General features: G+C 52.8%; 1 protein-coding gene across 2 annotated transcripts; it reads left to right on the top strand.

Moving 5' to 3' along the window:
- The first annotated feature begins 441 nt into the window (after window positions 1-441).
- Window positions 442-12,620, top strand: FARSA (phenylalanyl-tRNA synthetase subunit alpha). Of its 2 annotated transcripts, none has more exons than XR_004433592.1 (13): window positions 442-652; window positions 4,255-4,392; window positions 4,477-4,575; window positions 4,654-4,772; window positions 5,704-5,796; window positions 5,888-6,016; window positions 6,094-6,209; window positions 9,611-9,695; window positions 9,782-9,881; window positions 9,978-10,146; window positions 10,258-10,335; window positions 10,520-10,737; window positions 11,060-11,258. XR_004433592.1 is itself a non-coding variant. In XM_033195927.1 (13 exons), the coding sequence occupies exons 1-13, from the start codon at window positions 506-508 to the stop codon at window positions 12,336-12,338; spliced, it is 1,527 nt and encodes a 508-aa protein (XP_033051818.1). In that variant the 5' UTR covers window positions 444-505; the 3' UTR covers window positions 12,339-12,620. The 2 variants fall into 2 exon arrangements, 1 of the variants encoding a protein (XP_033051818.1); XM_033195927.1 differs by lacking the exon at window positions 11,060-11,258 and adding an exon at window positions 12,200-12,620 and having other exon boundaries at window positions 444-652; window positions 10,520-10,634.
- The last annotated feature ends 2,323 nt before the right edge of the window (window positions 12,621-14,943 follow it).

Consider the following 14,943-nt stretch of genomic DNA (forward strand, 5'->3'; position numbering starts at 1 on the left):
CCACACAGGTTAGGTGCCACCTTGACTTACTAGATGAATCCCTTTCCCCTCTATAAAAAGGGATGGTACCTACCCAGCCTTCCTCTGAAATTTTAAAAGTAGCTGACATCGCCAAAATGACCATCTCTGGAGCCCACTACCCACCGCCTCTCGTAGGGCAAGACAGAATACCAGAAGGGCAGAGATTTCTGTAACCCAGAGAGGGTTAAGTCCAAGGTCACACAACCCGCTCGAAGTGAGGCTAAAGCTCAAAACAGGGCGGTGCTTCTGACCTTGAGATAACCGATTTTCCTCTCTGGTCAACCAGATGCCACTGATGGAGCAAGGGTGGAGGTGGGAACTGAGTCCAGTGCACCTTCTGAGGCTCCGTCACCACACTCAAGATGACGACACATTGAGCCCTGCCCTGCGGTTAGACACATTCAAGATGGCGATGCACACCCCGGATTCCGGTTCCGGTGGCTCAGGCCCCGGCCGGGACACGCTAAGCACACTGGAAGCAGCCATGGCGGATGGTCCGGTGGCGGAACTGCTGCTCCGGCGGCTGGAGGCGTCCGATGGCGGCCTGGACAGCGCCGAGCTGGCGGCTGAGCTGGGCATGGAGCACCAAGCGGTGGTGGGCGCCGTGAAGAGCCTTCAGGCGCTGGGCGAGGTAAGCCGGGCCCGTGATGCCGGGCCGCCTTGCCCTTGGTACCTACGGTCCCCTTGCCAGGAGGGCTCTGCGTCCAAACCAAATTCCCTCAGGCCTAGTTTGGGGTAGCTGTATATGTGTCCACCCCAGGATGCGCGGACGGGAAGTGGGGCGAGTGAGGGCCCGATGTTCCTCATGCAATAAACGTTTATTGAGGCGCGGTCAGCGTGGGTAGGGGGAACGATAACGGACGAGGAGGACGCGGTTGCTGCCCTCACGCAGGTTGCGACCTAATAGGAAGATGCTTCAATAACTAGAGTGATGGGGGGAACAGCTGTGACAGCTGACCCAGGCTTGGGGGTCAGGGAGAGCGGCCTGGTGCAGCTGATGACTGAGTCGGTTCTCTTTAGAGGAAAGTGATACCACTTTAGAGATCAGTGGCCGAGATCTTCGGGGATGGCAGGCGGCGAGGCCTCTTAGGTCTTTACTTCACGAGAGAACTGGGGAGCGATAGCAGGAGCTAGAGCCCGGTCAGATGAGTGTGCTATCCACATCACCTTTGGGAATAACTGGCAGGGACAGGACAGGAGGTGAAGGGATGAAAGCAGAAGCTGGCACTTAACCAAGCTGGATGGCATGATGTCTGGCTATGGGAAGGCAGCTTGGGGGAGGTGGGGAAGGCATGGGATTCAGGACAAGGCAGGGGGCACACCGATGAAGTCCAGCCTTGTGACTTGGGCAAGTGGACAGTGACAGAGTCACAGGAGGAGGATGCTGAGGGGCCCGTGGGCCACCCAGAAGGATAGATCCATGAGGCCAGGATCTGGGCTGTTTATCCATAGAGCTCATGTTCTGCCCCCCACTTTGGTCTCAGCTTGTTTGTCCAATTCATTCCATAATCCTGGCTGATGGCCATGTTATTCCCATTTTGCAGATGTGACAACTGATGGTCAGTAACATAATCAGTGTGAATAGAAGAGGCCGATGAACCCAGATTTGAAATTAGGCACTCAGGCTGCAGAGCCCATAGTCCTCAATGCAAAGGAGAGATGGCAGCTGTGTTCTGTTGGGTGACAGTGCTTTGATCAATATGATTTGACATTTGTATACGTCACAGAGGGTTAAATAATTTAAGGAGGTGAGGTTAAATCTAATGACAGACAGTAATAGCCATAAAAATAATTATAGTAGTTAGAATTTATGCTGGGTGCAGTGGCTGACCCCTGTAATCCCAGCACTTTGGGAGGCCGAGGCGGGTGGATCACAAGGTCAGGAGTTCAAGACCAGCCTGGCCAAGATGGTGAAACCCCGTCTCTACTAAAAATACAAAAAATTTAGCCAGGCATGGTCGTGGGCGCCTGTAATCCCAGCTACTTGGGAGGCTGAGACAGATAATTGTTTGAACCCGGGAGGTGGAGGTTGCAGTGAGCCAAGATCACACCACTGCCCTCCAGCCTGGGCAACAGAGCGAGACTCCATCTCGAAAAAAAAAAAAAAGAATTTATGCAGCAGTTGTCACATAGTATGCACTATATATTCTTTCTGAGTATTAATTTAGCTACTCCTTAAAATCATCGGAGGTAGAACCCATCACACCTTTCTCTTATGGATGAGAAGAGTCGCCCAGAGGTTAAGCAACTTTCCCGAGGTCACACAGGAAATTAAGGGCAGAGTTGGGATTAGAAGGAAGTGGGAGCCAGGTCCTGTGCACTCTACTTACCCTTTTTGTCCTTTTCTTCGTGACTCTGGACCTGGAACCTCAGTTTTTGTTTGTAATGTGTACCTCCAGGGCCCTTGTCTGACATTCTGGGCACTGACATGTGAACATTTAAACATGGAGACAGGTTGGGCGTGGTGGCTCATGCCCATAATGCCAACACTTTGGGAGGCTGAGGAAGGAGAATCACTTGTGACCAGGAGTTTGAGACCAGCCTGGACAACATAACAACACCCTGTCTTTAAAAAGTAATTTAAAGGGCTGGGTGCGGTGGCTCACGCCTGTAATCCCAGCACTTTGGGAGGCGGAGCTGGCGGATTACAAGGTCAGGATTTGAGATCAGCCTGGCCAACATGGCAAAACCCCATCTCTACTGAAAATACAAAAATTAGCAGGTCTGCCGGGCGCGGTGGCTCATGCCTGTAATCCCAGCACTTTGGGAGGCCCAGACGGGCGGATCACGAGGTCAGGAGATCAAGACCATCCTGGCTAACATGGTGAAACCCCGTCTCTACTAAAAAGAACCAAATAACTAGCCGGGCGAGGTGGCAGGCGCCTGTGGTCCCAGCTACTTGGGACGCTGAGGCAGGAGAATGGCGTAAACCCGGGAGGCGGAGCCTGTAATCCCAGCACTTTGGGAGGCCGAGACGGGCGGATCACGAGGTCAGGAGATCGAGACCATCCTGGCTAACACGGTGAAACCCCGTCTCTACTAAAAAATACAAAAGATTAGCCGGGCGAGGTGGCGGGCGCCTGTAGTCCCAGCTACTCGGGAGGCTGAGGCAGGAGAATGGCGTAAACCCGGGAGGCGGAGCTTGCAGTGAGCTGAGATCGCGCCACTGCACTCCGGCCTGGGCGGCAGAGGGAGACTCCGTCTCAAAAAAAAAAAAAAAAAAAAAGGCCGGGCGCGTGGCTCACGCCTGTAATCCCAGCACTTTGGGAGGCCGAGACGGGCGGATCACGAGGTCCGGAGATCGAGACCATCCTGGCTAACACGGTGAAACCCTGTCTCTACTAAAAAATACAAAAAAAAACTAGCCGGGCGACGTGGCGGGCGCCTGTAGTCCCAGCTACGCGGGAGGCTGAGGCAGGAGAATGGCGTAAACCCGGGAGTCGGAGCTTATAGTGAGCTGAGATCCGGCCACTGCACTCCAGCCTGGGCGACAGAGCAAGACTCCGTCTCAAAAAAAAAAAAAAAAGAAATCTATAAAAAATTAGCAGGTCATGGTGGCGCACACCTGCAATCCCAGCTACTCCGGAGGCTGAGGCAGATAATTGTTTGAACCGGGAGGCGGAGGTTGCAGTGAGCCGAGATCGCGTCACTGCATTCCAGCCTGGGCGACAAAGCGAGACTCCATCTCAAAAAAAAAAAAGGTAATTTAAAAATTAACCAAGTGTGGTGGCACGTGCCTGTAGTCCCAGCTACTCAGGAGGCTGAGGCGGAAGGATCACTTGAGTCCAGGAGTTCCAGGCTGCAGTGAGCTGTGATCACACGACTGCACCCCAGCCTAGTGACAGGGTTAGGCCCCCTCTCAATGAAAACAAAAACAAAGAAAAAAATGTGAAGATGAATCAGTTCACCTAATTTTTCACCTTAAAATCTGTCACAGGTTCAAAACTGACAGTAAGAATTTGTCCTCCACCAGGTAACATCCTTAGTGGTATACTTTACCCAGGGAGGTGTAAACTATCATTATTATTACCCCTGTGTTACATAAGGGAAATGGAGACACAACAAGGTCTTTCCCGTGAGACCACTTGGCTGTAAAGTTGCATAGCTGGGATGTGAAGCCAGCTTCAAAGGCTATGCTTTGAACCTGGGACCCAGTGCTGCAGAAAGGGGGTGCCTGACTCTGAGCCTCACCGCTGCCTGGACCCCCCCGCCTGCCCCGCCATTTCCCTCTAGATCATCGAGGCTGAACTTCGGTCCACCAAGCGCTGGGAGCTTACTGCGGAGGGTGAGGAGATTGCCCGGGAGGGCAGCCATGAGGCCCGTGTGTTTCGAAGCATCCCCCCGGAGGGCCTGGCCCAGAGCGAGCTTATGGTAGGAGCTGTGGGGTGAACGGGGAGTGAGTGGTGGGGTGAAGGTGGCCCTGGTGCCCCACTCACTGCAGCCTCTCTTTTCCAGCGACTGCCCAGTGGCAAAGTGGGCTTCAGCAAGGCCATGTCCAACAAGTGGATCCGGGTGGACAAGAGTGCAGCCGACGGGCCCCGGGTGTTCCGAGTGGTGTGTTCCTGCGGGCTGGCCAGGGGGCAGGTGGATGGGCACGTGGACCCCTGGCCCTCACACCCCTTATCCCGGCAGGTGGACAGCATGGAGGATGAGGTGCAGCGGCGGCTCCAGCTGGTCCAGGGGGGACAGGCTGAGAAGCTGGGGGAGAAGGAGAGGAGCGAGCTGAGGAAGAGGAAGCTGTTGGCTGAAGTGTGAGTGGGTGCCCCCTGCAGACTCAGGTCCCCACCACCTGCGTGGCATGGTGGAGGCATGGTGGGAGGGAGACACCTTGCCCACACCAGGCACAGATGTGGCCAGTTTCCTCCCAGCTCACTTAATGCCATAGTTGTCAAGCCTATGTGCCTCGGGGTCTTTGTCCATGAGGACCCTTCTGCTGAGAACTGTTTTCCCTCTGATCTTTAAGGTCAGCTCCTCATCAAGTCTCTATCCTGCATCCACTTAAAGAGGCCACCCTGCCACCCCTCCTCTCCTCTTGAGTTCCGTGAAGCCCATCATCCCCAGTCTTCATCTTTGGTGCTTGTTCATTTCTTTCACTGTCCTTAGTGTGGTCCGAAGTTTAATGAACACACGCCGGACAGGCTCCTGGAACCTAGATGGGCTAGGGGCTGTCCTCTCACAGAACACATGTCCCCTTTGAGCAGACACAGAGTGGCAGAGAGAAGAGACTAAAGCTGGGATGCCTAATTGAAGAGACTAGAGCTGGGATGCATAATTGAAGTACACAAGAGTGAAACTCCATCTCAAAAAATAAAAAGGAAAAAACCAAAAAAACTGCCCTCTTTCAGGGGCTTGTGGGGAGACTTTCGCAGAACAGAGCCTGGCACAAAATAAATCTGCTAGACTTTCCCTAATTTCATCACTCAGTCGTGTACTTAGCACCTTGAACGGACTCTGGCACGGCACACATTAGGTTCTTAATAAGCATTTTTTGAATGAATAAGTAAGTGCATACGGGAGATAGGACATGGCCACATAGGAGGATTTCAGGTAGTGATGAATGTCAGGATGGAACTAAAGCAGAGTGACTTGGTAGGTAGCGTGGGGATCCTCATCAGGCGGGAGATCAAGGAAGTCCTCTAGGAGGAGATAGCAGTGGCATCTCCTTCGTTCCCCTGGCCACAGGACCCTGAAGACCTACTGGGTGAGCAAAGGCAGTGCCTTTAGTACCAGCATCTCCAAGCAAGAGACAGAGCTGAGCCCAGAGATGATCTCTAGGTAGGGGGCAACCCCAGGGTCAGGGTGGGTGGGATCTGGGGCAGGGGTCGGGGACAGGCAGCCTTTACAAGGCTCTTCCATCCTCCCCCAGTGGCTCTTGGCGGGACCGGCCCTTCAAGCCCTACAACTTCTTGGCCCACGGTGTCCTCCCCGACAGCGGCCACCTTCACCCCCTGCTCAAGGTCCGCTCCCAGTTCCGACAGATCTTCCTGGAGATGGGGTGAGCACAGGGCTGGGGGCAGGGCCTGATGCTGCTGCTGGGTACAGGCAGGGCAGTCAGGCCGCGTCTCCCACCAGGTTCACCGAGATGCCGACCGATAACTTCATTGAGAGCTCCTTCTGGAACTTTGACGCCCTCTTCCAGCCCCAGCAGCACCCAGCCCGTGACCAACATGACACCTTCTTCCTTCGAGGTGGGTCAGCCCCTAGGGCCTCCCTGAGACATGAGAGACACCAGGCTAGGGTAGAGCCTTTATAGGATGGGCATCCCATTTTATCAAATTAGGTCTAGAACTGGGCATGGTGGTGTGCACCTGTAGTGCAGCTATTTGGGAGGCCAATGCAGGAGGATTGCTTGAGCCCAAGAGTTCAAATCCAGCTCAGGCAACCTAGGGAAGAGTCTACCTCTAAAAAAATTAATTAGGAGGCCGGGCGCGGTGGCTCAAGCCTGTAATCCCAGCACTTTGGGAGGCCGAGACAGGCGGATCGCGAGGTCAGGAGATCGAGACCATCCTGGCTAACACGGTGAAACCCCGTCTCTACTAAAAATACAAAAACTAGCTGGGCGAGGTGGCGGGCGCCTGTAGTCCCAGCTACTCGGGAGGCTGAGGCAGGAGAATGGCGTAAACCCGGGAGGTGGAGCTTGCAGTGAGCTGAGATCCGGCCACTGCACTCCAGCCTGGGCGACAGAGCGAGACTCTGCCTCAAAAAAAAAAAAAAAAATTAATTAGGGCCAGGCGCGGTGGCTCAAGCCTGTAATCCCAGCACTTTGGGAGGCCGAGACGGGCGGATCACGAGGTCAGGAGAACGAGACCATCCTGGCTAACACAGTGAAACCCCGTCTCTACTAAAAATACAAAAAAAAAAAACTAGCCAGGCAAGGTGGCAGGCGCCTGTAGTCCCAGCTACTCAGGAGGCTGAGGCAGGAGAATGGCGTAAATCCGGGAGGCGGAGCTTGCAGTGAGCTGAGATCCGGCCACTGCACTCTAGCCCAGGCGACAGAGCAAGACTCCATCTCAAAAAAAAAAAATTTAATTAATTAATTAAAGTCCATCCTTGTTGAATGTGTCAAGCTCTGTTCTCATTATGTCACCTCTAGTCTTTTTCTTTTTTTTTTTTTTTTTTGAGACAGTCTCGCTCTGCCACCCAGGCTGGAGTGCAGTGGCCAGATCTCAGCTCACTGCAAGCTCCGCCTCCCGGGTTTATGCCATTCTTCTGCCTCAGCCTCCCGAGTAGCTGGGACTACAGGCGCCCGCCACCTCGCCCAGCTAGTTTTTTGTATTTTTTAGTAGAGATGGAGTTTCACGGGGTAGCCAGGATGGTCTCGATCTCCTGACCTCGTGATCTGCCTGTCTCGGCCTCCCAAAGTGCTGGAATTACAGGCGTGAGCCACTGCGCCTGGCCTCTTTTTTTTTTTTTTTTTTGAGACAGGGTCTCACTCTGTCGCCCAAGCTGGAGGGCAGTGGCACGATCTTGGCTCACTGCAAACTGCCTCCCGGGTTCAAGCGATTCTCCTGCCTCCGCCTCCTGCGTAGCTGGGATTACATGCGTGTACCACCATGCCTGGCTAATTTTTGTGTTTTTACGGGGTTTCGCCATGTTGGCCAGGCTGGTCTCGAACTCCTGACCTCAAGTATTCCTCCTGCCTCGGCCTCCCAAAGTGTTAGGATTACAGGCGTGAGTGACCACGCCTAGCTAAAAATTAGTGTAGTTTTGTATTGTTTTGTCTTGTTCTATGTTGCGCAGGCTGGTCTCGAACTCCTGAGCTCAATCCTCTTGCCTCAGCCACCCAAAGTGCTGGGATTACAGGTGTGAGCCCCTACACCCTGCCTGCCTGCATGTCTTCTTTGAGCATTCCAGGCTGTGCACACCTCAGGGCCTTTGCTTATGTTCTGTCTTTAGCTGAGAGCTGTTTTCTCCCAGATCTTCAAGGCAGGCTGCAGCCTCAAACCTCTGCTCACGTATCACCAGAGACAGGCCAGCCTAACACTCCCAGGTTCACCCCCAGTTCTACAGAAGCCCTTCACCCCTAGTGTTTATTCTTCTGTCACATTTCTTTCTTTCATTGCCCTTAGCACTGTCCGGAATGGAATGACTTCCCACAATGGGATGGCCTTCCTGACCAAGAGGGCAGTTGAGGTCATTGGGTGCCAGCTTACCTGGCCAGGAGGAGCAACATCATTCTTGTCATCATTGTCATAGCACCCAAAACTTACTAAGCACTCATCACATGCTAGCCACTATTCTAATCTTCCTGCCAACTACTGGAAGCACTACTATTACCCCTTTTTACAAAGAAGGAAACTTGGCCAGGCTCAGTGGGTATAATCCCACTGTTTGGGAGGCCAAGGGAGGAGGATTGCTTGAGCCCAGGAGTTTGAGATCAGCCTGAGCAACATAGAAAGACCCTATCTTACAAAAAAAATTAGCTGGGCATGGTGGTGCATGCCTGTAGTTGTAGCTACTCAGGAGGCTGAGGTGAAGGATTGCTTGAGCCTGGGAGTTTGAGGCTGCAGTGAGCTATGATTGCATCACTGCACTGCAGGCCAAGCAACAGAGCAAAACTCTGTACCTTAAAAAAAAGAAAACAAAAGGCCGGGCGCAGTGGCATAATCTCAGCACTTTGGGAGGCCCAGGCAGGCAGATCACTTGAAGTCAGGAATTTGAGACCAGCCTGGCCAACATGGTAAAACCCCATGTCTACCAAATATAAAAAATTAGCTGGGTGTGGTGGCACACTTCTGTAATCCCAGCTACTCGGGAGGCGGAGGCAGGAGAATTGCTTGAACCTGGGAGGAGGAGGTTGCAGTGAGCCGAGAGTGTGCCACTGCACTCCAGCCTGGGCAGCGGAGCAAGATTCCATCTTAGGGCCAGGCGTGATGGCTCATGCCTGTAATCCTAGCACTTTGGGAGGCTGAGGTGGGCGGATCACAAGGTCAGGAGATCGAGACCATCCTGGCTAACATGATGAAACCCCATCTCTACTATAAAAATACAAAAAATTAGCCGGGTGTGGTGGTGGGTGCCTGTAGCCCTAGCTACTGGGGAGGCTGAGGCAGGAGAATGGCGTGAACCCGGGAGGTGGAGCAAGACTGCATCTCTAAATAAATAAATAAATGCATACATACATATGTACATAAATAAAGCCCAGGTGCAGTGGCTCTTGCCTATAATCCCAATACTCTGGAAGGCTGAGGCGTGTGGATCACCTGAGGTCAGCAGTTCGAGACCACCCTGACCAACATGGCGAAACCCCACCTCTACTAAAAATACAAAAGTTACCTGGGTGTGGTGGCGGGCACCTGTAATACCAGCTACTTGGGAGGTTGCAGTGAGCCAAGATTGAGCCATTGCACTTTAGCTGGGGTGATTGAACAAGACTCCGTGGTCATAAAGAAAAAAAAAAAAAACGAAAAAAATACACACAAATGAGAAAACTGAGGCACGAGAATCGCTTGAACCTGGGAGGCAGAGGTTGCAGTAAGCCCAGATTGCACCACTGCACTCCAGCCTGGGCAACAGAGTGAGACCCTGTCTGAAAAAAAAAAAAGGGAAATGCTCGTTGACTGACCTGATGTTGCTCTGTCCTGCCCAGATCCAGCTGAGGCCCTGCAGCTCCCAATGGACTACGTCCAGCGGGTCAAGCGGACCCACTCTCAGGGCGGCTATGGCTCACAGGGGTGAGGCAGGACTCACCTGGTATGGAAGGGAAGGAAGCTGGGGACCCCTGGGCCATTGCATGGACTTCCCACCTTCCCTCCTGAAGGTACAAGTATACCTGGAAGCTGGATGAGGCCCGGAAAAACCTACTGCGTACCCACACCACATCAGCCAGCGCCCGTGCACTCTATCGCCTTGCCCAAAAGGTGCGGTTGGCCCAGGTGGGGGCCAGAGTGGGGAGAGGGTGTTGTCAAAGGGACCTTCTGACCCTTACTTGGGCCGGGCTCGGTTGTCACCCCTAGAAGCCCTTCACGCCAGTCAAGTACTTCTCCATTGACCGTGTATTCCGGAATGAGACCCTGGATGCCACGCACCTGGCTGAGTTCCACCAGATCGAGGGTGTGGTGGCGGATCACGGCCTCACCCTGGGCCACCTCATGGGCGTTCTGCGGGAATTCTTCACCAAGCTGGGTGAGCAGGGGGGCAGGGGTGGGCGGTGGTGGTGCGGCAGCAGGCGGGTGTGTTGATCACCAGCATTATCCTCCAAACCCCTGCTCTCCTACCCGCCCCTACTCCCTGCAGGTATCACACAACTCCGCTTCAAGCCAGCCTACAACCCATACACAGAGCCCAGCATGGAGGTGTTCAGCTACCACCAAGGTCAGGGTGGGCCCTGGTACTGGGGTGGGAGGGAGGTCTCAGGCTACCATGGTTCAGCCTGGGTCCTCCCACTGCCACACTTGTACCCCACCTCCCAAGCTCACCACCAGACCCAGAACCTGTACCAGCAGTGCCCAGAAACTCAACACGCACTGCCCCTGTCTTCTCTGTCCTGCCCCTGCAGGCCTGAAGAAGTGGGTGGAGGTCGGAAACTCCGGGGTCTTCCGTCCGGAGATGCTGCTGCCCATGGGGCTTCCCGAGAATGTGTCGGTCATTGCCTGGGGCCTCTCCCTGGAGCGGTAAGTGCCCAGGTGGAAACTCTGGGTGTCCAGCTGCCTCAAACAACTCTCCAGGTGTAGGGGTCTGCGTGGTTTCAGCACCACCCATTCATTCATCCAATGGACAAAACTTTCTTTTTTTTTTTTTTTTTTTTTTTTTTTTGAGGCGGAGTCTCGCTCTGTTGCCCGGACTGGAGTGCAGTGGCCAGATCTCAGCTCACTGCAAGCTCCGCCTCCCGGGTTTACGCCATTCTCCTGCCTCAGCCTCCTGAGTAGCTGGGACTACAGGCGCCCGCCACCTCGCCCGGCTAGTTTTTGTATTTTTAGTAGAGACGGGGTTTCAGCGTATTAGCCAGGATGGTCTCGATCTCCTGACCTCGTGATCCGCCCGTCTCGGCCTCCCAAAGTGCTGGGATTACAGGCTTGAGCCACCGCGCCCGGCCGGCACAAAACTTTCATAGTAAGCACAAACTGAATGCCTGGCCCCGTGCTGTGAACATGACAGCTCATGTCCCTGCCTCTGAACCTGGGGTCCCAGAGGAGCCAGAAGGATGATAACTAGCAAGACCAACAAGCATATCAGGCCAGGTGTGGTAGCTCCCAGTGCTGTGGGAGGCCAAGGCAGGAGGATCACCTGAGCCAGGAGTTCGAGATCAACCTGGGCAATAGAGCAAGTCTCCGTCTCTACAAACAATAAAAACAGGCCAGGCATGGTGGCCCATGCGTGTAATCCCAGCACTGTGGGTGGCTGAGGCAGGTGTATACCTGAGGTCAGGAGTTTGAGGCCAGCCTGACCAACATGGCAAAACCTCGTCTCTACTAAAAATATAAAAATTAGCCAGGTGTGGTGGCAGGTGCCTGTAATCCCAGCTACTTGGGAGGCTGAGGCAGGAGAATTGTTTGAACCCAGGAGGCAGAGGCTGCAGTGAGCCAAGATCATGCCACTGCACTCTATTCTAGCCTGGGCAACAGAGTGTGACTCTCTCTCCTGTCTCTACTAAAACTACAAAAATTAGCCGGGCACTGTTGCGTGTGTCTGTAGTCCTAGTCCTAGGTACTCATGAGGCTGAGGTATGAGAATCACTTGAACCTGGGAGGCGGAGGTTGCAGTGAGCCAAGATTGTGCTACCGCACTCCACCCTAGGTTACAGAGTGAGACTCTGAAAACACAAATGCACTCAGCAAATAAAGACAAAAGTGTGTACCAGGGCAGTAAAGTGGGATAAGGAGGGCTAAGGCAACTACGTGGTCAGTGAAGGCATCACGGAAGAAGAAGTGCCATCTTAGCAAAATCTGGAGGTAGATAAAGGGGTAAACTGTGAGAGTATCTGGGGAAGGGTGTTCTAGGTAGTGGTCACAGTCAGTTCAAAGGCCCAGAAGTGGGAATGTGCCTTTTGTATTAGGAGAAGCGCGAGTAGGCTGGTGTGGCTGAAGGCAGAGAGTGAGAGGTGATAGAGGAGTTGGCGCAGGGCCCTATGGGTCATGGGGAGAACTTGAACTTTTCCTCTTGAGGAAGATGGGAGCCATCCTAAGCCAAAGAGTGCATGTGCTGACCTCATGGTAAACTCTGTTCCCTCTCTTACAAGCCCAACAATGATCAAATATGGCATCAACAACATCCGGGACCTGGTGGGCCACAAGGTGAACCTGCAGATGGTGTACGACAGTCCCCTGTGCCGCCTGGATGCTGAGCCAAGGCCCCCTCCCACACAGGAGGCTGCGTGACATGGGCCAGTCTAGGACAGCTCATCCTCCCCGAGTCCCTGCTGCTGCACTCCTTTGCATCCCTGGCCAGTGACCTTGTATTTATGAGGCCTCTGTGAGGCCAGCCCCCACCTTCCTCTTTCCCACCTGTCCCAGAACCAGAATCCCAGGGACAGAGGACCAGGTAGCAGGTTCCTTCTGTTGTCCTGTGTGGTGTGTCCACTGTGAGGGTGGGTTCTGAGGAGACCTGTGGGCCACCTACTGTCTAATAAAGTGGGCAGTTGCCCCCATCTGGTGGCTTTCCTTAGGGGTGAGATGTCTTGTTGGGTCCCCCTAGCTCAGTGTGCCACTTGATGGTCAAAAATCTGGGTACTGGACCAGGCACAGTGGCTCACTTCTGTAATCCCAGAACTTTTGGGAGGCCAAGGTGGGTGGGTCACTTGAGGTCAGAAGTTCAGGAACACCCTGGCCAAAGAGGTGAAACCACATCTCTACTAAAAGTAAAAAAATTAGGCCGGGCATGGTGGCTCACGCCTGTAATCCCAACACTTGGGGAAGCCGAGGCAGGCAGATCACTTGAGGTCAGGAGTTCAAGACCAGCCTGGCCAACACAGTGTGAAAACCCATCTCAACTAAAAATACAAAAAAAAAAAACTCAGCTGGCATAGTGGCGAGTGCCTGTAGTTCCAGCTACTCTGAAGGCTGAAGCACGAGAATCACTTGAACCAAGAGGCAGAGGTTGCAGTGAGCCAAGATTGTGCCACTGCACTACAGCCTGGGTGACAGAACAAGACTCTTGTTTCAAAAATAAAATAAAATAAAAATTAGGCATGGTGTCAGGCACCTGTAGTCCCAGCTACTTGGGAGGCTGAGGTGGGAGAATCGCTTGAACCCAGGAGGTGGAGGTTGTAGGGAGCCAAGATCATACCACTGCACTCCAGCGTAGGCCGGAAAGAGACCTGTCTCCAAAAAACAAAAATTAGCTCAGCATGGTGGCTCATGCCTATAATCCCAGGTACTCCAGAGACTCGGGTAGATCACTTTAGCCTTGGAGGTCGAGGCTGCAATGAGCTCGACCACTGCACTCCAGCCTGGGCAACAGAGTGAGACCCTGTCATTAAATAAATACATATTTATGTGTCTAAATAAACACAAGTACCCTGAAATCTGTTGCCATTTCCATCAAATCTGAACCTCAGCTGTGTTGGGATGAAGAGAAAGCTTCCTTATTGCTCTCTGAAGTTTCACTAAAAATTACAAAAGGCAGATTAATAAGAGAAAAGGAATACGAATGTATTTGATCATAGTGTTACCTGACAAGCCTTCAGAATGAAGACCCAGAGATAGGGGAAACTGTTTTGTTTTGAGATGGAGTCTGGCTCTGTTGCCCGGGCTGGAGTGTACGGGCGATCTTGGCTCACTGCAGCCTCAAGGGATTCTCCTGCCTCAGCTTCCTAAATAGCTGGGATTATACATGCCTGCCACCATGCCTGATTAATGAAAAGTGTCTTATGCTTAGGTTCAACAAAGTTTGAACACCCAAGTAGAAATCTAATTGGACAAAAAGGGTGTGTTATGGTTCACGCTTGTAATCCCAACACTTTGGGAGGCTGAGGCAGGTGGATCACTTGAGGCCAGGAGTTTGAGACCAGCCTGGGCAACATGGAAAAACCCCATCTCTACTAAAAATACAAAAATTAGCCGGGCATGGTGCATCTGTAATCCCGGCTACTCGGTTGGCTGAGAATCGTTTGAACCCGGGAGGCCAAGGTTGCAGTGAGTTGAGATCTCGCCACTGCATTCCAGTGTCACCAGGACAACAGAGCAAGACTCAAAAAAAAAGGTGGGGGGTTGTCTAATACTAATAGGCTGCGTCGGGAAACCCAGCAAGGCCTGTTTATCTAGATTCTTCTTGGAATCTCAGGAATGCATGCTCAGAGAGACCAAGAAGAATCTAGATAGGCCTTGTGTGGGGCAGAAGCTTCTTTGAAATGGAGGTCTTATGACCTACAGTCAATAGGGTAGGTCAGATAGTTTCTTATTTTTTTGAGATAGCACTTTGGGAAACCAAGACAGGAAGATGGTTGAGCCCAGGAGTTGGAGATCAGCCTGGGCTCAGCACAGAGAATTCTCATTTCTACAGGAAAAAATACATATAATTATGTGTATATGTGTTTTGTTTATTTATTTATTTTTGAGACGGAGCCTCACTCTGTCACCCAGGCTGGAGTGCAGTGGCATGATCTCAGCTCACTGCAACGTCCGCTTCCTGGATTCAAGCAATTCTGCCTCACTCTCTCGAGTAGCTAGGACTACGAGTGCCTGCCACCACTCCCGGCTAATTTTTGTAGTTTTAGTAGAGACGGGGTTTCGCCATTTTGGCCAGGCTGGTCTTGAACTCATGACCTCAAGTGATACACCCACTGCAGCCTCCCAAAGTACTAGGATTACAGACGTGAGCCACCGCTCCCTGCCAGAAAAATACTTTTAAATTAGAAGGGCATGGCCTGGCGCCGTGGCTCACGCCTGTAATCCCAACACTTTGGGAGGCCAAGGCGGACAGATCACGAGGTCAGAAGATAGAGGCCATCCTGGCTAACCCTGTCTTTACTAAAAATACAAAAAC

Source organism: Trachypithecus francoisi, unplaced genomic scaffold, assembly GCF_009764315.1.
Source record: "Trachypithecus francoisi isolate TF-2019V2 unplaced genomic scaffold, Tfra_2.0 Lachesis_group5, whole genome shotgun sequence".
NCBI lineage: Eukaryota > Metazoa > Chordata > Mammalia > Primates > Cercopithecidae > Trachypithecus > Trachypithecus francoisi.